Consider the following 27,559-nt stretch of genomic DNA (forward strand, 5'->3'; position numbering starts at 1 on the left):
TTGTACCCTATCCTCTTACCCTTCCTACACTGCTCCCTCATGTGGGTCATCTCATCTCCCCACCCCACCTACCAAATCTCACTCATCACTCCAAACACACGCAAACAAACATCTCCTCTGCCATCTCCCCAGTGGCACTGGCTGAAACCCCTCACTCTAACATGCTGTCACAGTGCTGTTTGTACATAACAGAATTTTTCCTGCTTTGCCTTGTATCCCTCTATCAAAATTATCTGTGCACATCTGTCCTCAGAATATAACAATGCTTGAGAGCGGGGACTGTTCTGTACTTTTGTACCCCAAAATTCTTCACAGATTTGTCTTGAAGGTATCGTAAGTCCTGAAATAAATGATGCAAGCTGAATAGCATACAACATAGAAAACTCCAGAACCCACGGCTTCATGAGCCTTGTGGATCATCAGGCAATCCCAGCCTTCTCCAAATCCTTGACCTCAATTTCCACACACTATTACTAATCACATAAAAGAGTGAAGGGCACACTAAAATAGCATCTCACCTGCCACCTGCCTATGTATTGTTGGTTTCTACTAATAGCTAGGCTGGCTAAGGCCTGAGTCACTGAGAGTGCCATTTTCTGAATCACCCATACCACTTCCTGCACTTGATTCTTCCAGTAAATATAATATCCAAGAATTGTTCTGAGCAAGCCAAACCTTGTCTTAAGAAATGAAATGAGTTTAAAACCCCACAAAGCACAGCCTAGATTTATCCCACTGAATGGCCTACTGCTACCTACTGCATACCTGAGTTGGGATAGAGGCAGACATCATTAATGTCATGTTCTGGCTCCAAGGAAGTAAGTATTTTTCCCTAAAAGAAAAAGCAAAAAGGAATTATTAAAATAGTTAAAGGAAGACAACTTTTAGCAATGTTGAGTAAAGAAAATAAACCAGAGATCTGACGTAACCATATAACCATATACTGCTATGTAAAGAAATAACATCACCTAGCTGAAAGCACAGAATTTAAGTTTCAAAAATGATACAGAATTCTTTTTATCAATTTATCAAATGCTTTCACTTCAGAGATGGAGAAACGGGCCTGTGGGGGGAAAGGTGACTTATCCAAGGAAATACATAGTTTCATAGATAATGTTCACAGAGCAGCAATGGGTAAAGCTTAAGATACAGTTGTACGTCAACTTAGAAAACTTCTAATCTGGAAGACACAGCCCTATTTTTTTTTTTTAAAGATTTTATTTATTTATTTGAGAGAGAGAATGAGATAGAGCATGAGAGGGGAGAGGGTCAGAGGGAGAAGCAGACTCCCCGCTGAGCGGGGAGCCCGATGCGGGACTCGATCCCGGGACTCCAGGATCATGACCTGAGCCGAAGGCAGTCGCTTAACCAACTGAGCCACCCAGGCGCCCAAGACACAGCCCTATTAAACTTGTACTCAAAGAAAGCAAAGAACGGGAGATGGTTAACAGGGTCAGATGAGGAGGAGATCTGCCACATCTAGATCACAAAGCTCTGAGGACGGTCGAGTAACAGCATAGGTAGAAAATAACTCTGAAAACAAAATCTTGTAAACACACAACTTGCTAGTTACACAGGAAAGGCTAACACTTTTATATTCAATGTGGAGGTAGGGGGAGAGGTGCTATATTTTAAAAAAAGTTAAGAGAAGGATAGTAAAAGAAACAGGCAGAAGATAAGAAGACAGGAGGGAAAGGGTGCTGAGAAAGGTAAATACGGAGAGCAAGTCAAGCAAAACCAAGCAAACTGGGTGTTGGTCGAGGGCATATTTAGTCATAGCAACAATGCCAAAATAAAACACACTGCAGCAACTACAGCAACGTAATTTCAAGAACGGATGCTGACAAAGCCAGTCAGCTCCCGCATTTATTAACGCACTGTCAGAGGCGCGCGTGGCGAAGCAGTGGGGTAGAGTCGGGGCCTGGGGAAGGTGCTTACTGCACGCTCAGTGAAAAGCTGCAGCCAAATTCTAATTCAAGACACAACAATGAAAGGCCAATACTCTGGGAGTTAACCAAAAGAAAATTAAAAACGCAAGTTATGGTCTAAGCAGCCAGGGACTCTGGGACATAGCCCAGTGTGACGGGGCTGCGGCAGCACCTCCGTCCCGAGCACATGCGGCCCCGGGAAAGACTGACGCTTGCTCTCTGGCAACTACCACTGAGCCCGCTGGACCTTCCCCCCACCTCACCTCCAAAATGAATTAAAAAAAAAAGGAAGTAACACTTTTTAACTAAGACACTGACGTTTGTAATTAATTAAATACAAAGAACTCTTATAAGCATTTATTGTATTGGGGGGCACCTGGGTGGCTCACTCAGTTAAAGCGTGACTCTTGATTTCAGCTCAGGTCATGATCTCAGGGTTGTGAGATCGAGCCCCGTGTCGGGCTCCATGCTCGGCAGGGAGTCTGCCTGAGCCTCTCTCTCCCTCTCCCTCTGCCCCTCACCCCACTTGCACTCTCTCTGCCTCTCTCCATAAATAAAGTCTTAAAAAAAAAAAAGCACTTGCTATACTGAGTTTTTCCCATTTTGTTGACAAAATGATCTTTACTCTCTCAAAATACCTTAGAGTTTTAAAACAAAAAATGAATAGCGTAGGGTAGATGAAAACCAGAAATGTAGGCTTTTGTTACTTCTTAAATGACACTTGGAATTGAGGAGAAAGAACATTGAATATTCTTTTTTTTGAGAGCAAGAAAGAGAGAGCACACGAGCAGGGGAGGGAGGGGCAGAGGGAGAGAGAAAGAGAGAGAGAGAGAGAGAAGCAGATGCCCTGATGAGCATGGAGCCCGATGCCTGGCTCAATCTCATGATCCTTGAGATCATGACCTGAGCTGAAATCAAGAGTCACACATTTAACTGACTGAGCCACCCAAGTGTCCCACGTCAAAGAAAATAATGTTTTTAAGAAAAACACTAAAAGGGATGCCTGGATGGCTCAGTTGTTAAGCGTCTGCCTTCAGCTCAGGTCATGATCCCAGGGTCCTGGGATCAAGTCCCACATTGGGCTCCCTGCTCGGCGGGGAGTCTGCTGCTCCCCCTGCTTGTGCTCTCTTTCTCTGACAAATAAATAAATAAAAATCTTTAAAAAAAATCTTAAAAAAGAAAAATACTAAGATATTACTGAAAGGGGTCATACCTAGAAGCCAATCATTTGAGATGGGTTTTAAAAGGTATGAAATTGAGATACATAATAACATTGACATAGAAAGATAATTAGTAGCTCATAAAAACTTTCCCAAGACTGAGAGAGCCTCAGGATCTAGGAGGTTCTCATGGAGCAATGTTTTTAAAACGTGGTTTACTCTCTACCTAACTGAACATGTAAAAAGGCATGCCAGTTCTAGCAAACCAGGCTACCTTCTCCACAGGAAGAAAGCAGTCTTGAATATTTATCTACATACGAATATTATCTTTGCTGAAGTAACTGACTTCCAACTAAGCTCTCAGGTACTTAGCCGCTCTTTCTCAAAAGCCCACATAACTCAAAAAAAGGCAACAGAGGGCGCCTGGGTGGCTCAGTTGGTTAAGCGACTGCCTTCAGCTCAGGTCATGATCCTGGAGTCCCGGGATCGAGTCCCGCATCGGGCTCCCTGCTCAGCGGGGAGTCTGCTTCTCCCTCTGACCCTCTTCCCTCTCGTGCTCTCTATCTCTCATTCTCTCTCTCTCAAATAAATAAATAAAATCTTTAAAAAAAAAAAAAGGCAACAGAAAGAAAAGAAACATTAGGAAAATACACTAATAAGTAATTGCAACAAAAAAGTACGTACTGAGTTCTTATTCCACATTTTGATGATGCGCGAGTCTGCAGACAAAATCAAATCTAGTGAATCCTGGAAATGAACTGACTTAATGGGCAGCCCATACTGGTGATCCTTAACCAGCAATGGTTTATCTGATCGAAGGTCATATAATAAAACCTAAAAGAAAGAAAACAAATTATTTGTTTAAACAAATTATTTTATCTTAAAAAGCAACTTTGAAAACTTAGAATAATGGCTGCCATTTGTTTTACTGCCTTTTTATGAGCATAAGGAACACCTTACTCAGGGCACAAAGATTCTAAAGTCTGACAGCAAAACACTCTAGAAAAATCTCTTAAATTACCCTTAGAGTACATGGTTTTATGAACTTAACGGGAGACTAATTTTTAGGCACACTAAGATTGAGAATGACTGAGGTACACTAAGAAAGGAACCAAAAGAAAAATCTGTAAGAGTTGGTGTCATTTGTGAACTAAGACAAATATATATACTGAGGATCTACTATGTACCAGGCACTGTCACAGCAACTGACAGAAGTAAGAATAAAAGGTGTAATGAAGATAATCTGGCAGATTTGAGCAGATAGTGGTGGCAAGGTCATGACTGTTGGGTGGGGGGCAGTGGGGGTTTCTTCTGAGCCTTGTCACTAGAGGCAAGTGGCTGGAGAAGCTAATCTCAGTCCCTGGTAACAGATCCTCTGCAGACCACGATGACAGAAGTAGAAACTCCACTGGAAGTAGGCTCTCAGACCTGTTCTAGAGGAGAACAAACTTACAAGTGTGTGGATTCTGCCTTGAAGGAAAGAAGGGAAGAAAGAGATGAAAGTAACCCTCTGTAGCTACTCAATCCATCCTTGTCAGACTAGCATTGCTAAGGTATGTTACTGCGCATGTGGTCAATGGTGCTCAGTAAAAAAAAAAAAAAGGTTCCTAGGACAAATAAATTTTGGAAATACTTTTTAAATACATTTCTTGTCTAGAGGAATTCTCAGAGCCTTCCATATATATCTAAAAGCACTGTGATCCTCCAAGAGTAGAAATCTGGCAGAATTACAAACTTACCTGACCACAGAATTCTGTTCCACATACTCTGGAAAATGTTGTTCTAAACCACAGTCAAGAGAATGCCTGAGGCATAATACCCGCAGCGCAAGAACCTCTCAGACTAACCCAGATGGCCAGAATCAGAATTTCTCAAGGTACTAAAAGAATACAGCATTCCAGAGTACCCCTCCACTCTGGCCAGAACCACAATGCTCCATTTTCTGTTCCCACCATGAACAGATATGTGGATGTTTCCCATGATATATACATGCTCCTGAGATACTCACCTGCCCTGTGGATGTTCCAACTGCCATGGTCAAGGCACCATTAAATTTCAAAGCAGAGATTGTTGGTAAACTGTTTATCCTGAAAGGCAAAATATTCATGTTCCATGTACATATGGCCAAACCTTCCAAGTAACAAATTCATTATTAATCTTCAATTGCATTGGGGAAAATCATACATCTAGCCTTATGTTTCAAAGGCAATTGTAGGGGCACCTGGGTGGCTGATTTGGTTAAGCATCTGCCTTTGGCTCACGTCATGACCCCAGAGTCCTGGGATCAAGTCCCACAGCAGGCTCCCTACTCAGTGGGGAGTCTGCTTCTCCCTCTCCCTCTGCTGTTACCCCTGCTTGTGCACATGTGCTCTCTCTCTAATAAAATCTTTAAAAAAAATAAAAAATGAAAGGTAATTGTAACTAAACTTTCTTAAAATAAAAAGCTTTATATGTAAATGTAATCTGCTTTTAAAAATTTGTAGATTATCTTCTTCAAAACTGTAAGAAATACTCTCAAAGTATCTACAAAAAAAAAGTTTATAAAACTCTAAAACTAATTGAAAAGGATCAGTATGACATCATCTTTCATTTTGATTAAGCCAAGATAAGGTATTTACAAAAATATCCCCTTTTGCCTAAGAGCAAATGAGTTTACATTCGAGCAGGTTATGCCCATTTCCATTTTTAAAGCTGCCTATGTCAAGCTAAAATAGAAGACTAATCCTCAGATGGGGACTAGAACCTGGGAAAGTACAGAGACAGTATGACGAATGGTTATGGCCACAGATCTGGAACATGCTTCTCGCTCAGCAACCAAGAAGAGGATCGGCACCACAAGTAATGCTCCCTGGTGGAAAGGGTACCAGACAAGTCAGAAGAGGACAACAGTCCTGACTTCAGTCCCTCCTGTCTCCGGGTCCTCGGGACCAGGCCCCACCATCTAGGCCGTGACCTGTCGGCACCCTCAAGGTTCTCAGGCCCCCTCACGCCTCAAGCCGTAACCACGCGGACGCACCAATTTGGAACCTGGAGGCCTCTCATGCCCATCCTTTTAGTCATTTACTCCTCAAAATGCACTCTAGGAGCATGTGTCAGCGCAGTGGGATGTTAGTTCTCTTTACTTACTCAAACTTTTTGATCCTTAACAGTCATTTCCTTCAGGTAGGTACTAAGTTTATCCCACAGTATTTCACAATTTTTGTTGCTGTAAGAACTGTTTTCCATTGTGTCTAACTGGATTTTGCTGCTAAACTTCAAAGCCACTGATTTTGCACATTTATTTCATCACCAACTTATTTAACTCTCATATTAGTTCTTATGATCTTCCAGTGGATTCCGAGTTTCTCAGGCAGGCAATCGTTACCGTCTGCAAGTAAGGACAGCCTGTCCCCCCATCTGATAATTACACATACTTCTTTCTCTTTATTATATTGGTTCCACCTTCCAGAACTCCACTCTGCCAAATAACAGAGGTGACAGCTTACAGTGCTTGCACAGAAAATAATGAAGCTAAGCATATAAAAATCAACAAATAAAATCACCTGAAACAGAAACAGCAAGCAAAACTACCTGTACCATTTTAGTACACATCCAGATTTTTTTCCCCACGACTCTACAGCATGTTCACCGCTTTTCCATTTAACAGTATATTTGCAACATCTTCCCCTAGAAATAAATGTACTTTTGCAACATAATTCTTAAAAGCCTACGTATGCCACTGATCAATATTTCCTCACCTGTAAAATAAATAAGAGTATCTGCATCAAAGGCTGCCATGAGTATGAAGTTAGTAAATGTAAAGAACTAAGGACACTAGCTGGCAAACAGAAAGCACTATCTGTTAACTATGATTTTTACCAAGCTGTATTTAATCAGTATTCTCGGGCTATTTCTGACTTTGCAGTATTATCAGAAAGGGATGGACACCTTGGGCAACGGAGAGTGGGAGAACAGGCACTCTGTACAGGCAGGGAGATCCTCAAACTGATATTACCTTTTCTGCCAGCCATTTTAGCAATGGGTACAAAAGCTATTTCACCCAGAAATCCAGGTTCTCAGTATGTTCCCTCAGGAAATAGTCATAGAACTAACTACAAGTGGATGCACAACAGTGAAAATCTATAAACACCCTTCACGAACCAGAGTGGTCTGGTTACTTGAATTACACCTGCCTGTGTGTGTGCCGAGGCCATTTTTACTTTCTTGTATTTTTGAAACTGCTTAGTATCTTTTTATACTCAGTATAAATCAGCTTTACAAAATAAAATTATTTTTTAAAATAAACAAAATAGGGGCACCTGGGTGGCTCAGTCAGTTCAGTGTCTGCCTTCGGCTCAGGTCATGATCCCAGGGTCCTGGGATCGAGCCCTGCACTGGGCTCCCTGCTCCGCGGGGAGCCTGCTTCTCCCTCTCCCTCTGCCCCTCCCCCTGCTTGTGCTCTCTCTCTCTCTCTCTCTCTCTCTCTGTCAAATAAATCAATAAAACTAAAAAAGAAAAAAAGTGTTTGTGACTCAATATTCTGTGTAAAGAAAAAAAAACCCAGAATACTCCCATATTTCTAAAGGCCACAGTAAAGATTATCTTTTCACATCCCTTCCTTAAATTTTCTATAGTGTTACTTCTATTACAGTCATTAAATTTACAGTAAAAATAAGCGTTAAGACATAATACAAAGAACTCCCGCTGGCCTGTTTTCTCAAATGACTTTTAAGAAAAAACTGTTAAGGACAGAGCCTGTAGCAGAACCCCAGTGTCTCTACTTTAATTCAAAAACAAATTAACATTTATACGTAAGAGAAAATTAACTTTTCTGCTTCCTAGGGAGCGGGAAAAGAGCTTCCACTTACAACTGATTTCCTACTTTTGAAAAATAAGATTTCTCTGATTCGGTTCCTTTCATACCAATGTAATAAAATGTTGAGAAGCATTTTCTCCTGGTTTCTTCTATTGACAAATGCAGAGCTTCACGATAATTCAGTAATCTGTACATTAATGCTTTGAGATTTTCTGTCTGTGGATTATAATTCACAATAAAAATGTCTAATTCTAAGAACAAAACAAAATGAATGTAGAATGAGCAACTTTTCCCCTTAAAAACTGTTTACTCCATACCATGATTAATGAAGTTGTTCATTGGTATTACTTTCGTAAAACTCAATAATAGAAAAAAATTTCCTACACTTCTTTTATTTTTTAATTTTTTAAATTTTATTTACATTAAATTAATTAATATATAGGGTATTATTAATTTCAGAGGTAGAATTCAATAATTCATCAGTTGTATATAACACCCAGTGCTCGTCACATCACGTGCCCTCCTCAGTGTCCATCCCTGCACCCCCTATGCTCCCATTAAATGTCATGATTAAAAGATGAAAAAAAATTAACTTATTCTTTACTTATCACATAGGGAAAAATGTATACATTAAAAAAAGTCCTTCCAATTCAGCAATTCTTAACTTTTCTCTAAGTCAAGGGTGCTTTACATAAGCTGATTTTTCAAAAGAAAGAACTACATAAATCCTTATCTCCCCCAGAAAAATGCAAATCACACAAAACTCAGCAATAATTTAGAGGGTTCACATCCTCTCTGTAGCCCGCCCATCAAACACTCCACCTCCAACATGATACAACTATGGGTAAATGGCCAACTGAAATGAGTAAATGCTAGTAAACTCACATTACTACAAATATCAAAGGCTCAGAGAAAGGATGTTTCTGAACTGATTACAGAAAATAATCCCACGTCAAGAATCTGACCAAGAGAGTATAAGACTGCATATATATTAATATGAGCACAGAAAAAAGTCTGAAAACCTATGTACCAAACGGTGCAACACTAACCACTCTAGTGAGTGGAGAAAGGACAGGGGGCCTATACTCACCTAATCCAGGCATGTAGAGGTTTTCATCCCCTGAGTGTGTATTACTTTTCTGATTGTTGTAAATGTAGGAAGTGGCAAACGAGAACAAGAAGGTATCAGAAAACACTCGCCTCCCTCCACCTTAGAATTCAAAGTACACCTTTTGGCTTGTTACCTGGAGTGGTGGACTTCTGGTTCTAGCACTAGATCCTACAGAACTGGAACTATGAATTCCAGCAGTGTATCTGTTTTAATAACATTCCACAGCAACTAACAAAAAGACATTCTATGTAGCACCTCAGAAAGGCATTCTGTCTGGCTTTCCCACCTAGTGACCTTTCCCAGAAAAGGATTTTTACATAAGTGACAAAACTACAACCTCAGATAGAAGTCTGAGGGGTTTCATCCTTCAGCAATTGATTTGAATCCAGTATCGGTACATGTGTTTAAATCATAAGCAGATGGATATTTAAACGGCCTGTTATTCTCACTTACTCTGAGTCCACTGTGACGCTACTTAACGCACAGTCCAGCAAGCCGACTCTACCACGAGTTCTCGGGTCCCAGCACTCCACGCGGCCCTAAACCAACAGAACACAGTGATTTTATAGAACAGCTGCTGCTAGAAAATTTTTAGACAAATACCGAAAAAGACCTTAGTAACACTGATTATCTCATGGGGGATAAGAATTTAATTTTTTACCTTATGCCCTTTTTAAGTACTGTCAAATATCTTACTATGAGCTGAATTTGTTTTTAAAAGGAAAAAATCGGTTAAGAAAAGAAGTCCAAAATGCAGTGTCTGATCCTTGACTGGACCTTGGTTTGGGTGGTGGGGTAGAGCAGGAAGATATGAAAGACATTCTGGTAGACCTGAGAATCCTGAGAATATTTAAATATTACGGTACCAACTTTAAGTATTTAATACATAATATTATTGTATCAATGTTAAATTTCTTATGGATGATAACAGGATTATGATTTTATACAAGAAAGTCCTTGTTTTTAAGAAAATGTTTTTAAGAAAAACATTCAGAAGTACTGAGGGCTAAAATGTCATAACGTCCACAACTGATTTTCAAATGGTGCAAAAAACATTTTCTATATACGTATACACATTTTTATAGAAAAAGAAAGCAAATGTGCAAAATGTATATAAATGATGAGTGAACTGTGTTTTCAACTTTTCAGAAAGTGATGTTTACAACTTTTCAGAATTTTTTAAAAATAAAAAGCTGTAGGAAAATAAAGCAAAAAAAGAAAAAAAAAAACAAAAAAGTAACTGCAAGCAAAACAGCAAGGGAGAGACTGGCATAATCCATTTAAGAAGAATACTCTGCAGTCATTAAAAAGAATGACTTAGATATACATATAGTAGAAATATGCCCACAATCGGCTAGGTAAAAAGCAGTTTGTTTAAAAAAAAAAAATAGTATGATCCCATTGTCTATTAGAAAAAAAATGTTTCTGCCAACATAGAAAACCCTGAGAGCACACAACAAATTATCACCAGTGTTCAGGAAACGTAAGGAAACAGGACAAGAATAGGGCAAGAGGGGACTCACTTCTCACTTTTAGTCTTTTGTATTACTCAACTTTAAAATGATAAAAAAACATATATACAAAGATTTTTAAAAAAATTATTTACTATATTAACCGCCTTAAAAGTAAGACCTCAAATATACTTAGAAGGCTTGATCTCATCAATCATTTAGTATTATTACTAATGTGTCTGTCACAAAGATAATAAATAAAGGAAATCTTAGAAATCAAGCAGCAAGTAATTCCAAATGGTCTGGTCTTCATGTCTTCTCAAAATGAGTTAACAGACTTTATGGACATAAAAAAGAAAAGTCATATTTCAAAAACAAAAAATAGGTATGCAGATAAATTCCAGAATAAATAAAAATGGTTTTTTTTAAACCACAATGATTTTCTGTGACTGAAATTTGAATATTTCTATTGCTAAAGCCTGCACTTTTTTGTACTTCAAAAAGCACAAAATGCACAAAAGGTTAAGTCCTGTTTGATTTTGACAATAATAATAAGTAGTATTATAAGAATTGTCAAAGAAAAAATCAAAATCCAATATATACTATCAAAATTATTGTAAAAGTGAATTTTTAAAGTCTGGTCTGACTTTGCCTATCAAATTTCAAGCCCCCAGTAATCCAGGAATTTTAGGAGCCTCAGCCTTTAGGCAAGAAGGGGTCTAGTCTCCCCTCAGGGATGGTCTTCAAACAGCTGGTGAGAGAAAAGCCTGCCCTGGTACCTAAGTGCTCTGACAGAGCACATGTCTGTAAGGGTAGACTGCTCTGGAAGGACTCTACTTAAAAAACTATTTTTCCAAGGAAACTTTTTAAAACTTCCCCTTGGTAATCTCAAGAAAAGTACCTACCAAGAAAATGCTTTATTGGCCCGATTTAAGCACAACAGCATTATAACATATTCAACAGTTTTATATATTTTCATTAAACCAACTCTGTCTCACTTCAAATTCTAACCACTTAACATAAAAATAATTTGAGTAGAGACCTAAATTTCACCCATCTGGGATTGGTTTCATAAACTACAGTACATTCACACAATGGAATTCTACCCATCAGTTTTAAAAAATCAGTTTAGCATTATAAGTAATAAGTACCAATGTATAAAGATGTATATTATATATCATCATATTTAAAAAAGCAAATGAAGAAGTATAATTTTACTTGTATTAAAAAACTTTAAAAAAATATATGACTAACACATATGCGTATCTGCATATACCTAGAAAAAAACATTAAGGAGTTAAAACTCCAGGCTGTAGGATTTGGTGACTGGAAAGCACAAGAGAACACTTTTTCAATAATAAATTTCTGACTTTTTTTTTTTTTACTATGAGTATTTATTATAATTAAAAAAATGCAAGTCTAGGATAATTCTTGACAAGTATGAAGAACACGGATTCGAAAATACTGCAGGTTAAAAGGGAAACGTGTATTTCTTGAATCCTACCATACAGGATGTACAGACCACGATCCTCTTCGCCCTTCTCCGTGTGGCTCTCACCTGCACCTCCGCAAAGCTGGCAAGCTATCATTATCTCCATGTCACCGATGAGGAAACTAAGCCTCAGGGAAAGTAATTCAGTCATAAAGCTGGTAAGTATCAGAGAGCTGGGACTGGGTGACAGAGTGCCTCCTGTTAGGAACAGAACTGGCTATCGTGTTGCCACTGCTCCCCGGAGGCTGGCGACGCTCCTCTAGCTCCCAAGGATCAATGTCAAAGATGATCCATGTCAAAGCGTGCCGGACCAGACGCACCACGGGGCAGTCTGCAGCAACAAAAGGGCCTGTCTGTGTGTGAACCAATGTTCCTACAAAAAGCCAACCAGTGGCTTGTTGTTCCATTAGCTCTCTGCTCTTAGGAACAAGCAACTCTGTCTTTAAGTAAAACTCTACTCATTATCAAATGCAAAACAAATAAGTTAAAAAATAAAGGCAATGTATGCTTACCTCTACCGTTCCTGTGGCAAACAAGCCATGTACTGAGTTTATGTCACACACATTATTCTCCCTGAAACAGTAAAGCAGTAAGGGAGAAAGTATTATTACCTATTTTAGGTGGGAGGGATACTCGGTGAACTTTCTAAATGAACAGTCAACCCAATCCTGTGGAGCAAGAAGACGGGCAGGTGCTTCCTTACTCATCCCCATATGAAAAGCACCAGACATGAAAGAATCCCCAGGATGATACTCAATCTGCCAGGAGATGAGACAAGAAAGGAACTCCTTCTGAAATACTATCCTACCACCTTGAGAATAAAGGTTTATTCTTCCTTCTCAATATATCTTCTCCCACAGCAGAAAGAACACAAGCTATAACTAAGCCAGTCCTGAGACTGGATGAGCTTGAGTTGGATGTCCTAACCAAAGCTTCACCTTCTTTTTATGTAAAATGGAGACTTCACCTCTTTCAGTTGTTGTGAGGACAAAACGAAAAAAATGACAAAAGGTTCGGCATGGAATCCAGAGCTTACAAGGCGCTCAATAAATAATAGCTATTACAAACAGGAACGTATGCAGCTAAAGAGCAGGTAACTCTTTATTATTCAACAATACATCATGAAGTTACTCTAGTTTTCTTAAAGAAAATAAGAGCATTTCAAGGATATCTGGAAAAAATTACTGAGAGTTAATCTGGTCTTTATCACTACATGTTCTTCCAACCTTTAAAAACCCTTTCAAAGCAATAAGGAAAATCCAACAAGCTCTTTATACACTTAGATGAGAAGTAACCTAGCTTCCACCCCTTACTAGCTGGGTGACTGTGGACTCACCCTCTCTGCACCTCAGCTGTCCCATCTGTGAAATGGAGATGATAATAGTAAAATTGTTGTAAGTTTAAAATGAGTCAATATGTATAAAATACTGAGTAACAACTGGCACAGAGTAAGCGCTTTCACTATTATTATTGTCATTATTACTCAGTATTATTATTATGACAAATTTATTCCTAAAGGCTTTCTCTCTGAACAAAACAAAAATGTAGACTATAATGTGAGGAAAAAAGGGGAAAACTTGAAATAAACCTTAAATGTCTGCCAGCAAAAACACAAAAAGTAAAATTTAAAAAGTGATACTCCAAGTTAATCCAAAATTTCTCTATGAGAGATAATATCACAGAACAAAATCATAAATGAAAATTTAAAGAATACTGCAAAAAAATAATAAAACATTTTTTAATGAGTTATAAAATTTCCGAGGATATTTAAAAAAACTAAAATTTTAAAGAAATCACCAGGCCTTTTAGTGAATTTTACGTTTAAGAAAAAACTAAATGATACTCCTTTGAACTAAGTTGCCCTAAGCTCCTTTTCAATGCAACCTGCCATCTGATAAGTTGAGCTTCTGACTCCATCTCCTGGCCAAGAGAAATACAGCAGTATTCCCACAACAGAACACTCACGCGGCATCAGTCTGTAGCGGATTCAAGTACCGGCCTTGTTCTAAATTTAATCTATAAACTTCAGAGCTGCAAAGTAATGAATAAAGTTAGAAATCTGATAAACTGCAATGAACTTCGCTTCAACTAAATACAAATTTTAGAAATATATACATATATCTCTTGCTTCCAGGGCATGACTTTCCTTTGTAAAACTTACACCAAAATGTATTTTCAACCTAAAAAATAATCACCTTGTGAGTTTGTTCATGTATAAAAGTGATTTAAACCAAGGAAATATTATGAAATTATTAGGTGGAATATTATTTACAAATAACACAGAGAATACAAGATCCAACATGGATCTATACAGAAGAAAAGACTAGAAGGAAATACAACAAAATACCATAAGGGTTTCCTCTGGGTGGCATGACAATGGGTGTTTTTTTTTAATACTTTTTAGTATTTTCCTAATTTTCTAAAATGGATATGTATTATTTTTATCATCATAAAGTAGCTTTTAAAAATGAAAAGTTTTCAAATGTCACGCAATAGGGCTAAGAAACCACTTTCACCACCAATATGACCCTGTGAGGTACCCATGTCGCTCTAGGTTCAGAGCACCATGCTAGTAAAAGTCAAGGATGCAATTCCTCAATGAGCAGTTACTCTGGACCTATACCCTTTGAGCAACTGAAAGGCAGGGATCACGTCTTATTCCTCTTTTAATTCCTCTCCTTGATTTCAACAACAGAAGCCGTTTGTGGGGTGGAAAGGAGAAAACAAAGGATCAGACCCAATACCTTGCGCCAACAAAGTACAAGTCACAGGAAGGATAGTGGTAGGAGAAATCTCTCCCGAACTTTGGTATTCTGGTTTTGTAGTAAAAACCTGATTGTGAGTGGAATTCGATGTATCTATCATTATGTAAGAAAACAATCTGAAAATGAAACAAGAGCATGAGTTGGCTGAGGTTTCTAGGAAAAGCGTTTACTTCATCACCACTAGAACTGCCAAAGCAAGAACACTCTGATCTCTCCCAGCCTCTTTCTCTCTGTAAACACGCACATGCGCACACACAACTCTCTATCATGACTAAGAATCAAACCTCTCCCCTGCTTTCTTAATGCTTTCCTGAACCCAAGATAGTTTTTCTTGCCTTGTAACAGACACTTAAAACAAATGCCCTTTATTTATCTGGCACCAGCATTTGACAATGTGGACCTCTGCTCAGCAACCCCAACAAGTGATTTCCTATTTTACTTAAGAACACATTTTAATAATCTCACAATTGGGGCGCCTGGGTGGCTCAGTCGTTAAGCGTCTGCCTTCGGCTCAGGTCATGATCCCAGGGTCCTGGGATCGAGCCACGCATTAGAGCTCCCTGCTCGGCGGGAAGTCTGCTTCTCCCTCTCCCACTCCCCCTACTTGTGTTACCTCTCTCGCTGATCTCTCTCTGTCAAATAAATAAATAAAACCTTTAAAAATAATAATCATCATCTCACAATTACCATTCAGAGTTTGAGAGACCCCCCCTGTACCAAATTAACATTAATGTATTTCAAAAGTAGCTTAAAAATCTGCAGATAGTATTTAGCAGCAAATTTATCAATATCTAGAGAAAATACATTATAAAATTACATGTCTCCCAACACATGATTAATGACCACTACAGGCAAAAGAATAAACTGTAGTCCACAGTTTCCAGAACCGATACAATATGTAAAGCCATGTCAGCTCAGAAAAATCACTAAAATTTTTTATTTTTTAAATTTATTTTAAACTGAATAAGGTACTTTACTAACAATTTTGTAACTACTGAAAATGACATGAGTTGAAAGATGGACTAATGGCACCAAAAAAAGAAAAAATATATATATATTTAGCTGTGTTTCGAACTGTTTCAGAACCATTCCAGAACCATCTATTTGCAGAGTTAAGAAAATTAATCATGTAATTATGCTATTTTACTTTTCACATATGAAAGCAACATGGCAAATAACAGTAGTTTAAATGAAATAATTAAAAATCACAAATATACAATCTAACGTGGTCTAAAAAAGATGGCTGCTACCAATTCTTGACAATACAGATAAGGTTTCTTATGTGATACAGAAAACATTTTGATATTAGACTGGCCAAAGTCTACCACTGTTGTTTTAAAAGATCCTCTGTGTATCATACATGTGTCAAACTAAAAATATATCAATAGAAAATGATGGGTTTTATTTTACTATGCAGCCATTTTTAATGTAACAATGGGAACATCATAAAAATACTTATCATGACTTCGTAAGGGCAGCCAGTACCAACCAACACTATCAAGCATACCTTTGAATAGTCATCAGACAAAGTTTCAAAGGTGACAACTGAAAAACAAGAAATAGTAAGAAAAATTACAATTATCAATCCACGTTCTTCATAAAAATGCATACTTGATGAAAAGATTCTAACTCAACACAAAAATTACATACAAATATTGGGTTTTTTCCCCTTTCTTGTCTTTTCATAAGAATAAAGTTGCCATATTATATTGGCCCCAAAACACCAAATGGAAAATTAAAAGCTTTTTAATTTCTCAACACAGATCAACCAGATTTTCTGCAAAACTGAAGTTAGATACACTCACAAAACATAATGACTTCTGGGGCACCTGGGTGGCTCAGTCGGTTAAGCGTCTGCCTTCAGCTCTGGTCATGATCCCAGGGTCCTGGGATGGAGCCCCCATGTCAGGCTCCCTGCTCAGTGGGGAGTCTGTTCCTCCTTCTCCCTCTCCCCCTCCCCCCTGCACATGCTCTTTCTCTCAAATAAAATCTTTAAAAAAAACAAAACAAAAACAAAAACATAATGACTTCTAAACTCTCCCAGTTTTTCTGAAAAGCTCAAAATAAAACAGACATTAAAGAACATTCAAAAATTCTTTTTTTAATTATTTATTTAAAAAAGACAACAGTGGGTGGCTCAGTCAGTTAAGCAGCTGCCTTCGGCTCAGGTCATGATCCCAGGTTTCTGGGATCGAGCCCCACATCGGGCTCCTCGCTCAGTGGGGAGCCTGCTTCTCCCTCTCCCTCTGCCTGCTGCTCTGCCTACTTGTGCTCTGTCAAATAAATAAATAAAATCTTTTAAAAAATAAATAAAAATAAAAAAGACAACAGTAGCTTTTTACTCATTCATCATACATCTGCTAAACATAGAGTGAAAACAGTTGTCAGCAGCATGTAGAGTTTGTCCTGCTTTTAAAAAGGAAAGGGTAAAACCAGTTGGAGAAGACTTAGCCATTTACTACTTTTCTCTCAACCCCAAACACCAGGCACCTGACAGAAATACCTCCACTCTCTCGGCCCTTCCCAAGAGACTGGGCGGAGCCTCTGAATGCTGGTGGGACACACCTGTAACTACATCACATTAGATGGGGAAGGGAGATCTATAATCACGTGAGCCCTTTAAAATCAGGGTTTTCTCCGGCTGGTGGCAGAAGGGGAAGTGGGAGATACGAAGCAGGAGAAAGACCCAGTGAGTAGGTGCTGGCTTACAGATGGAGAAGACCAGGTGACAAGCAGTGCAGGCAGCTTCCAGAAGCTGAGAGTGGCCCCAGGCTGACAGCTAGCAGGAAACAGGAACCCTGGTCCCACAAGCACAACAAACTGCATTCTGCCAACACCCAGAAAGCTTCAAAGCTGGGGCGCCTGGGTGGCTCAGTCGTTAAGTGCCTGCCTTCAGCTCAGGTCATGATCCCAGGGTTCTGGGATCGAGCCCCACATCAGGCTCCCTGTTCCACGGAAAGCATGCTTCTCCCTCTCCCACTCCCCTTGCTTGTGTTCCCTCTCTTGCTGTGTTTCTCTGTCAAATAAATAAAATCTTTAAAAAAAAAAAAAAGAAAAAGAAAGAAAGCTTCGAAGCTGATCCTTGCCCAGAGCCCCCGAAAAAACGCTAGGCGAGTCAGCCCTGAGCACAGAAAACAGCAGATCCTGGATGAATTCAACTACAGAGCCGTCAGCTAATAAATGCATGTTTTAAACTGCCATATTCATGGTAATTTGTTACACAGCAAAGAGAACTTATACAAGACACATTCCCATTTTTAAAAAGCAGAAAAGTAGCCACATATAAAAAGCTACTTTCATGAATTCAAATTTCATCTCTTACTTACCCTCTGAATCTAAACACCTTTCAAACTTCAAGGATAACTGATAGGTGTCATAACATCGAACCCGAGGTTTATATGTTCCTATATAAAAAAAAAATTAATGTGATGTAAAACCGAAAGGACATTCTTTTCATTGTCAATATGCTGCAGATAGGTAAACAGGATTCGTTATAACCACATGAAAGAAAAAGAATTTTAAAAGCAGCCTTCCCCAACATGCCAAGAAGAAAACCAGCAAAGGATACAAACAAGCAAGTCACAGAAAATTAAATACAAAAAAGAAAAAAATAGACTTCACAAATAATCTAACAAAGTAGATTAAAACAATGAAATAGTTATTGTTCATGAGAATGGCAAAGATTAAAAGACAGTTAATAACCTGTGTAGATGAGGGTGCTAAAAAAGGAAGTACTCTCATAACTTGGTGATTAGCATAAACTGTTACAACTTCTTTGAAGGACAATCTGGCAATATCTGTAAAATATGTGATGTTTACACACCCTGAATCTGTACTGCAACTTATACAAATTTATCCTAGAGAAACATACTCACAAGTGTACCAAAGACATGAAGAGTGTTCACTGCAGCACTGTTCACAAATGGCCAAAAACTGAAAGTAAAATGTCCACTGACATGGAAATAGTTAAGTAAATGATGGCAAATCATCATATGGCTCATAAAGAGGATGATGCAGACCTGTTCTCACAGGGAAAGCCACCAAGACATACTACCAAGTAAAATAGAGAGTCCAGAGAGCGCAGGTGAGTGCTGCAGAGTGGTGCCGACGGTCCCATGTCTATGAACCCAACACCGATCATGCAAGCACTCTATAGAAAAGTGGGAAGAATAAGCACAGTGATTGTTTATCTCTGTGAAGGGCGATTTTAGGGTCTTCCACATTTTATCCTATGCATTGCTGTAATGTTTGCATTTTTTATAAGTGTATCATGTTTGCAATCAAGAAAAGAAAAAGACTGATTTTTGTTTTTAAGATTTTATTTATTTATTTGACAGAGAGCACACACAAGCAGGGGGAGCAACAGAGGGAGAGGGAGAAGGAGACTCCCTGCTGAGCAGGGAACCCAACACGGGACTCGATCCCAGAGCCATGGGACCATGACCTGAGCCAAAGGCAGATGCTTAACGACTGAGCCACCCAGGCACCCTGAAAAAGACTGGTTTTTAAAACCAATGGATTTTTTTTTTAAAGGAATGAGGTAGTCCTTGAGTCCCCAAGACCTCATTTAAAAATAGTATAATATATATAGACACACATGCTTACTATATATCAGATATATAACTTTTTATGTATATAAAAGTATATACAGCAGCACCTGGGTGGCTCAGTCAGTAAGCGTCTGCCTTTGGCTCAGGTCATAATCCCGGCGTACTGGGATCGAGCCCAGTGTGACTCCCCTGCTCAGTGGTGAGCCTGCTTCTCCCTCTCTCCCCTGCTCATGCTCTATCTCTCATTATCTCTCTCAAATAAATAAAATCTTTAAAAAAAAAAGAAAAAGGAGGGGCGCCTGGGTGGCTCAGTTGTTAAGCGTCTGCCTTCGGCTCAGATCATGATCCCAGGGTCCTGGGATCGAGCCCCGCATCAGGCTCCCTGCTTGGCGGGGAGGCTGCTTCTTCCTCTCCCACTCCCCCTGCTTGTGTTCCCTCTCTCGCTGTCTCTCTCTCTGTGTCAAATAAATAAACAGAATCTTAAAAAACAACAACTATATACAGCATATATAGTTCTTACATATGAACTGGTGGCTAAAAAATGTGGATAGTGTTAGTACTGAGACAACCACTAACACAAAACAAAAGACACTGGCATGTTGATGCATAAAAGTTCTGTCAAATAAGAAACTGTTTGGAAAAGGGACACAGATGGATAATGTTAAGCCAGCAAAATAAAAAAGACATATGTGGACAAAACACAGGATATATGTACCAAAATCTCAGCCAAACTACATACTGGGTTATGCTCTTCTAAATTATAACACATTATAAGTTCCCTATATTTCATGGCTTTTTGCAACTGATGACTACTTCTAATATAAAATCTTAGTAACATAAAAAATATTAGTCCATTATATGGAAAATTATGTTAAAAGTCACCCTTCCTGGAACTCTCATTCATTGTTGGTAGGAGTGTAAAATGGTCTGACCACTCTGGAAAAAGTCTGGCAGTTTCCTAGAAACTAAACAGACACCTACCCTATGACACAGCAATGTCCTTAAAACAAGCCTGTAAAAGATCGTTCATTGTGTTTTATCAATAACAGCAAAAAAATGAAAACAGTCCAGGTGTCTATCAAATGGAGAATGGATAAATAAACTCGAGTATATTCTTATAAGGAAATACTACTTGGTAATAAACTACTGACACACATAACAACATGTATGAATCTTAAAATCCTAAGAAAATAAGTCTCACATAAAAAGAATCCATAGTGTATGACTGCATTTACATAAAGTTCCAAAACAGGCTAAACTTGTCACGGGTACCAAAAAAAAAAAAAAAACCCAAACCCAAAGAGCAATGGTTGACTGTGAGGGGCATGAAAGACATTTCTAGGTGAAAGGAATGTTGTGATCTTGACTGGCGTTTGGCCTACACAGGTGTATGCGTCTGTCAAAACTTCTCAAAAGATCTGTGCATTTCACTGTATGTAAATTTACCTAAAGGCAAAACCACAAATAAAACGGAACTCTGGATAACAGTATACACACCAAGACATTTATGGGAAAAGTACACTGATACCTGCTACCTGCTCTGAAATGTATCAGAAAACAGGATGGACTGATGGATGGACAGATATGACCAAGCAAAATACTACTGAGAATCTAGGTGGTGGGCAAAAGGATGTTCACTGTACAATTTTTTCAGTATGTAGGTTTGATATTTTTATAGTAAAATGTTAAGGTAATAAAAAAAAGTGACCTTTCCCATCCTAGCGCTTCCTGCTATGAAATGTATGGAAATCATTAACCAAAAAGATGCTTACCAGTTGCTAAGATATACTGTCCATCTTTTGACACCTTAATAGTGGTGCAAACAGTAGGCATTTCAAAATCCTGAATAAGTTCAATTCTCCTGCGCACATCTATGAAGAGAGGAAATAAGAAACAGATTTAACTACCAAGTGCTTATTTTATTTCCTAAAAAGACAAAGCACACAGAGCAGTCACTGTGAACAGGTCAACAATGTCCCGGTGCTTCCAAGCCTTGGGAAAGTGCATCCATACAGCCCCACCCATCACACAGGGAGGTTTTTTTCTTGGCTCATACATTAGTTTTTTATTTTTATACATTAGTATTTTATTTTTACTTGTTAAAAAGAAAAAAGTATCATCACTAATTGAAAAGAAAAATGTTCACAACTGTGTATCAAACATCCAGTTTCAAGACCTAGATAAAGGGGAACAGAACCAACATTACACTGCTATCACTACTCGGTCATGGCTAAGACAAAAATCTTATCTTTTTTTCCTCCTAAATAATAACAAAGCTTAAAATCTTCAAAATCTTAAGTCTGTATAAGAAACTGCTACCAAGCTGACTTTTCCCTCTGCTGGCACCAGAGCTCTGAGCCAAGAGGACCCAGGCTGGAGAAAGATTTAGAGCAATCTCTCTAGATCAAAACTGACTCTCAAAAAACCTGTTTGGCTTCTATATGAATGTGTGGATTCTTGCCGGCTGCTATCATAACAATGGGTCTACCGCAAGGTCCGTTTATGACTCTATGGCACATTACTGCCTTGTTTATTAAATTAAACCCAAATATAAGACTCAAACAGAGTAAGAATGGCCCACTTGATATGGAAGACACACGACAGTTTTGAGATGGGCTGAGAGAAAGAGCTGATGAACACTTGTTTCCTCTAGGTGATTCAGATCTGTTTTCCTACACACTAGGATGCCGCAGTGCAGGGGGGGAATCAGAGAAATCCGAATCAGTGAACACTACTAAGGCAGCAGTTCTTGTTTTCCTCTGATTCAAAGTTTTGTCATCTACCCTCAGTACTATCTATACACAAGCCTTCTCTTCCAAGATGCTTGCCTTGGGGCATTGCTCTCACACCCAGAAGAAACGCCTTCAACATCTTAGTCTTTGATTTTTAGAGATGAATTAAACAACATATATGGAAAGGTAAATCATCTTTCACTATGACAAGTTGTGATAGAGAAAATTTAGTGAAAATTTGTTAAAAAAAAAAACAAAACTGATCGATGCCTTAAATTTATGAGTAAGGAAAGTAACAATTCAGTGTGACAACCCAAACCTCAATGTTAATGTGAGATGAATTTTTAAGCGGGTATAGGCTGCCCCTAAGGTGACCCGCCTACTTTGCAGGATGCCTGGGAGGCACGATCTGCCTGTCCCCCTTTAAAAAAAAAAAAAAGAAGAACCGATCTTTTATTTTTCCCAGCCACCATAAATTAAAAAATCAAAATCTTCTGCAATGATCTTTTAGTAAAAAGATTTTGATACAAGGGAGAACAAAGCAGTTATGGTACGGCTAGGAGAGACCATCCTCCTTAGGTCTCTTGCATTCCTATACATCTTGCTAGGTATGGCAAGACCACAACGCCCTGGCCATGCCTTTACCTGAGCCGTTTCTCAGGGTTATTTGTAGAGCTGAGAACCTTGACAGGTAAGGTAACACGTCTCCTCTGGACAAAGAGCAGGCTTGCTTCCTGTTTGCTATAAAAGCAGTGGACTTCCTAAGCTCGGTGTTCCTCAGCCGTAACACAAGCCCCCCCTGTGTGCCCAGCAGCCATGGGGACCCTGCTGAGTGCCCCTGGGGAACTCAGGGCAAGAAAAACTGACAGCAATATGCTGACACTCAGACCACCTGCTGTGTCACCTTGAGTAATGGAGTCCTCACCTCCAACCCAGGAGTCACGTCCTCTGCTATCATGCATGAAATAGTAACAGGCTAACTTATCAGCTTTTAAGTAGGTCGAATTAAACCCCACACTCACCAGGAACATATCAACTACAACAAGAAGCTTCCTAGGAAGGAAAAGGCAAAAAAGTATATTTTCCACTGTATTAACTGCACTATTTTTGTAAACCTCCACTTAAATATAACAAGAAATGTGTAAAAGCACTGTAACATGGACCATGAATGTAGCCAAAGGGGGAAAAAAATAATACTCACCGACATCTTTCTTCTGTAGTGCTCTCTTCTTCCTGTCAGAAAGCCACTTAAAGAAAATGAAGAGACTTTATTTCAAATTATATTTGTTTTTCTAAAGCTTACAAAAATGCTCACATTAAAAAATCAAAACCTTATAGGAATATATTAACACAGGAAGCGAAAATATTCTGTAATCCCAATCCTGTTAACATATCCTCTGGATTTTTTCTGGTATGTATTTACATACATTAGACAATCAATTTTAGAACTACTCTGCTTTACACAAAAGAAAACGAATTCATCCGGAAGGCAATAAGCCTCAAATATGATGGGTTACAACTAATATATGGAATAACTTTATTTCTTGAAGTGAAATATTAATAAGTAACCTATTTTTTTTTTACAAAGAACAAAACTAGATCATTAACTAACCAAATAGCTGATACTTGATAATGAAGGAGTGAATATGACTTAAAAGCGTAGGCACTTTTAAGTCATATTCATCGACAGATTTTATTCTGAAATTAATGTTGCTCAGTGTAGCAGGCAGCGTTAATTGCAAAGCCCAAGTCTCTCAGGTGGTCTATCTACCTCATCCCCACCCACACTCTCCCCAGCTACAGTTGTTTGCACACAGCAGCCCAGATTAAAGCCCAAAAATGGCTTCCAGAAGCACTAACGATAATACCCTAACCTCCACCCTGAGCCTTCAAGGCCCACCTCTCCAGCCTTACCCGCCCCCACTTTCTCCCCTCGGCATACCACAGTCAAACCTGTGCCTCTTCTGTTTCTCCAACATGCCAAGTGCACTCCTACCTGGAAACACTTACACTTTCTGTTCTCTCAGCACTGAAAACTCTTCCCCCATCTTCACATGACCGGCTCCTTTCCATTGTCCAAGCTTCTGCTCCTACCACCTCTTGTGGAGAGGCCTTCCCTGAAGGCTTTATCCAAAACGCTTTCCCTGACCACTCTAGCCACAACACACTCTTCTACTCACACATCACTCAAAGCACTTATCATTATCCCAAGTTGTCTTCTCATTTGTTCACCCATCCTTTTTCCCAACAGGGAACCTTATCTGACGTGTTCATTATACATCCCAATCTCAGAACAGGGCTGCAGGCACGCAGTTACTTCTTAACAAATGTGTACATTGAACAAAATGAGAAAGATCATGCTGTGTGAAGAATAACTGGGAGATGAGGAATTATCTAGCCTGAATTCTGAAAAGGAAGAATCTAATCACTGACTCCAAATCTCTCAGGGGCAGACACAGGGAAGACCTACATTTATTCTAATTTCTAAGGGCAAGAGTCAAACCCACACCAGGATGCTATAAAATGACAAGTTTTAAAACCAATATCTAACCAGTAATCTAAAAATGGAAATGAGCTTCCTCTCACTGGAAGTGCTTGGACAGAGGCTTGACCAAGACTTATAAGAAATAAAAAACCAAACCAAGGGTGAGCTTGGGTAAGCCACCCTTCCCATGACTGGCTCTGCTACACATTTTAGATATGAGAAGGCTGTAAAGAAATCACTATTTTCCCAGCCCCTTCCAACTCTGAGATCCTAAGACTGGATGAAATCAAGTTAAGGTCAGCAAGGTTCAGAAATACTGCCCTCTACACCATAAATTCTGCAGATGCATTTTCTTGCTCACTGCTGTATCTCTAGAACTTGGCATACTATAGGCATGCAACAAACAGCTGATGAATGGGGGAGAAATGTCTGTAACCAATCTGTCCACGCTTTCCTCCTCTGTGTGGCAGAAGCTGGGAACATCCCTAGAAGCCCAAAGGGACGCGTCCTCTGTTCTAGAGAACTTGACAAAAGTTCCAGCAAAGCTTACCGACCCTGATCACCCTCGGCCCAGCTTCTGGCGCGGGGACAGCAGCGTCTTCATCTACCAGTACCGACCAGCTCCCCCCGGGCACCGTCACTCGCCTCCGGGCCTCCTCGAGCCAGGGGCCGGCCAGGGCGAGGCTGACACAGAGGCCAGGGCCGAGGAGAGGGGCGGATGCCTTATCAGGAGGGGGACCGCGAAGTGCCTCACCTCGGGCAGCGACTTGCCGCAGCTGAGACTGTAAATCTTCACCTCGTTGAGGCTGGACACCTGCATGGCCAGGGCAGAGCAGCGGCGACCCGCCTTCCTCCCCGGGCCCCTCTCCCCGCGCCGCACGCGAGCATCAGAATCGAAGCGTGTCCCCGGCGCGACTGGGCGGCGTGCGGCGCTGGCGCCGGCTGATGACGCATCCCCCGCGCCGGACAGCGCCAGCTTCCGGAAGAGGGAAGTGGAGAGGCGGGGAGGGAACCGAGTGGGGCTCTGGCGAGGCGGCCCCGAGACGGTGAGGGCCAGGAGCCGCTCTGTCTCTCTCCCCTCCACACCCCGAACGTTAGGAAGCCCCTGGGTCGCCGTCCGGGCCCAGGTGTCGCGGTCCCGAGTGGGCAGGCGGTGCTGGCCAGGCGACCGGAGGCCTTGGGGGCTGGGTCAAGGGAATCAGAGTGGACTTGTATTCTTTTCTTTCCAGTGTTTCAGCAACAATACATCACAAATAAACGCTCTTTAAAGCTAGTGTATTAAAAATGTTACTTTCGTCTGAATTTGTTTGACATTCATCCACTAAGGAGGGAAAAAAAGAAAAAGCGTACTAGGGAAAGTGGTAAAAGGAGTGGAGATCAAGGAAGAAGTTCTTTGAAACTGATGTCTTTTGAGACGGGTGTATGACAGTAACGACAGACGCAGCCCCTCACTACATCGTTTCCAGAAAGTTCGCAGGCTCTGTTGATTGTCCAGTTCCATAGAGAACAGCCTTTACTAGATGTGAGGACTGGAGAATTTTTGGCTTAGATGAAAAGTTACGGGTCCCTTTGAAATTGTAACACAGTACCACATCCCTTACATGTAACTGAGGTGGGTCATTTTGAGCAAGGCTGTATTAGTTTATGGTAGGGTGAGGACTTTCGGGCTTAGCAATTTTGTTGTAACTGTCCTCCAAGTTCCGGTCCAGATTCTACTTTCTGCTTGAGCGTTTCTTTGAGGAAGTATGCAGGACTGTCATCCTCCTTGGGGAGGCAGTGTGCCACAGTGGAAAGATCATGGGCTTCATAGCAATAATAAAATAGACCTTTGAAGCAAGTCATAAAAATGAAAACATTTATTTTCCAAAATGTGCAGGATGATTTCCAAGAAATCTTAAATAATTTTATACAAATAATACTTTTATTTCCACGAATGTAATGTAAAAGCCCATTGATTATAAAACACAACAGTATCTGTCACTTATTAAGTACTCTGTGTTAGAAGACATACAGACCTATCCTAATTTTTTTAAAGATTTCATTTATTTATTTGAGAAAGAGCACAAGTGGGGGGAGGGTAGTGGCAGAGGGACAAGCAGAGTCCCTGCTGAGCGGGGAGCCTGAGGCAGGGCTTGATCCCAGGACCCTGACATCAGGAACTGAGTCAAAGCAGATGCTTAGCCGACTGAGCCACCCAGGCAGCCCCATCCTACAAATTTTGATAATTAAGGGCCATAGGCCATTTCACTTTATTCAATCCTGTCTCCCACCAACCCCTGAATTTGCCTTCTCATTCATTAGCACTGGTTTCATTATTCTGGTTTTTGTCTCTGCTCATGCTAATCTGGATTCTGGAATGCCCTCCGTTTCTCCTTATATCCAGATTCCACCAGTGCCTCAAGACTCACCTTTTGAATATCTTGTTCATTCTCTTATGCTTTCACTGTTCTGTATAAGTACCTTTATGGCAATTATATCTTCTTGGTAGATTTTTGTTAGCAACAGACATGGTAATTTAATACACCCTACAAGGACAATAATGAACTTGGATGTAATGCTGTCCTGGAAGCCTAGGCTTCCTTAGGAGGTTTCCTTCAGGTGCTCTGGTTTCCTTAAGTAACCACGACCTCTCAGGGCTAACTAAAATGTCGTTTTTCAAGAGCCCATAAAGCGTCTTCCTTTATTAAACTTGGAACAGTCTCCTTGTGAACATGTCCTTCACTCTTTTACCTTCTTCCTCCCTCATTTTTATTACTATAGGAAAATGTGTAATGCATTGTCTGACCACCCTGTCCATCTAGACTCCGTGGCAACTCTGGGCCTTCTTTTTTCTTTTCTTTTTTCTTTTTTTTTTTTCAAACCCTTGTGTCGAGGGCTCAGCACTGGACCTTAATTCATCTCTGGGTTCCCTGGGCCAACTCAATGCCTAGTATGTAGCACACTTTCAGTAAGTATTTCTTCATAAAAATGAATCGATTAATTTATCACTGCTCATCCTGACCCAGAGTCCTAATTCTTTGAACCATACAGCGTGGCCTTTGGTAATATTAAAAACAGCATATATCGTGGCGCCTGGGTGGCTCAGTCGCT

The 27,559-nt window shown here is 39.9% G+C and overlaps 1 protein-coding gene and 1 non-coding gene across 4 annotated transcripts in view; one reads left to right on the forward strand and one right to left on the reverse strand.

The window, feature by feature from the left end:
* Positions 1–25,388, reverse strand: part of NOL10 (nucleolar protein 10) — a 91,620-nt gene extending 66,232 nt beyond the window's left edge. For all 3 annotated transcript variants that reach the window (XR_003608510.2, XR_003608509.2, XM_028099559.2), the window contains exons 1-12: positions 25,224–25,388; positions 23,186–23,231; positions 21,025–21,123; positions 18,029–18,106; positions 16,210–16,247; positions 14,682–14,818; positions 13,903–13,968; positions 12,450–12,510; positions 9,448–9,533; positions 5,097–5,175; positions 3,773–3,922; positions 766–832 (exon numbers count right to left, since the gene is read on the reverse strand). Coding sequence is in view for 1 of the 3 variants with exons in the window: in XM_028099559.2 (XP_027955360.1) it covers positions 766–832; positions 3,773–3,922; positions 5,097–5,175; positions 9,448–9,533; positions 12,450–12,510; positions 13,903–13,968; positions 14,682–14,818; positions 16,210–16,247; positions 18,029–18,106; positions 21,025–21,123; positions 23,186–23,231; positions 25,224–25,289 (973 nt within the window). In the remaining 2 variants the exon portion in view is untranslated. The remainder of the gene's footprint in view (positions 1–765; positions 833–3,772; positions 3,923–5,096; positions 5,176–9,447; positions 9,534–12,449; positions 12,511–13,902; positions 13,969–14,681; positions 14,819–16,209; positions 16,248–18,028; positions 18,107–21,024; positions 21,124–23,185; positions 23,232–25,223) is intronic.
* On the forward strand, positions 22,251–22,400 carry LOC114206055 (U12 minor spliceosomal RNA). The gene has a single exon (XR_003608548.1). It is a non-coding gene; the product is annotated as a U12 minor spliceosomal RNA (small nuclear RNA).
* Positions 25,389–27,559: the final 2,171 nt, after the last annotated feature.

Source organism: Eumetopias jubatus, unplaced genomic scaffold (genome assembly GCF_037043125.1).
Source record: "Eumetopias jubatus isolate StellerSeaLion01/CBP00866 unplaced genomic scaffold, mEumJub1_p1.0 scaffold_9, whole genome shotgun sequence".
Classification (NCBI taxonomy): domain Eukaryota; kingdom Metazoa; phylum Chordata; class Mammalia; order Carnivora; family Otariidae; genus Eumetopias; species Eumetopias jubatus.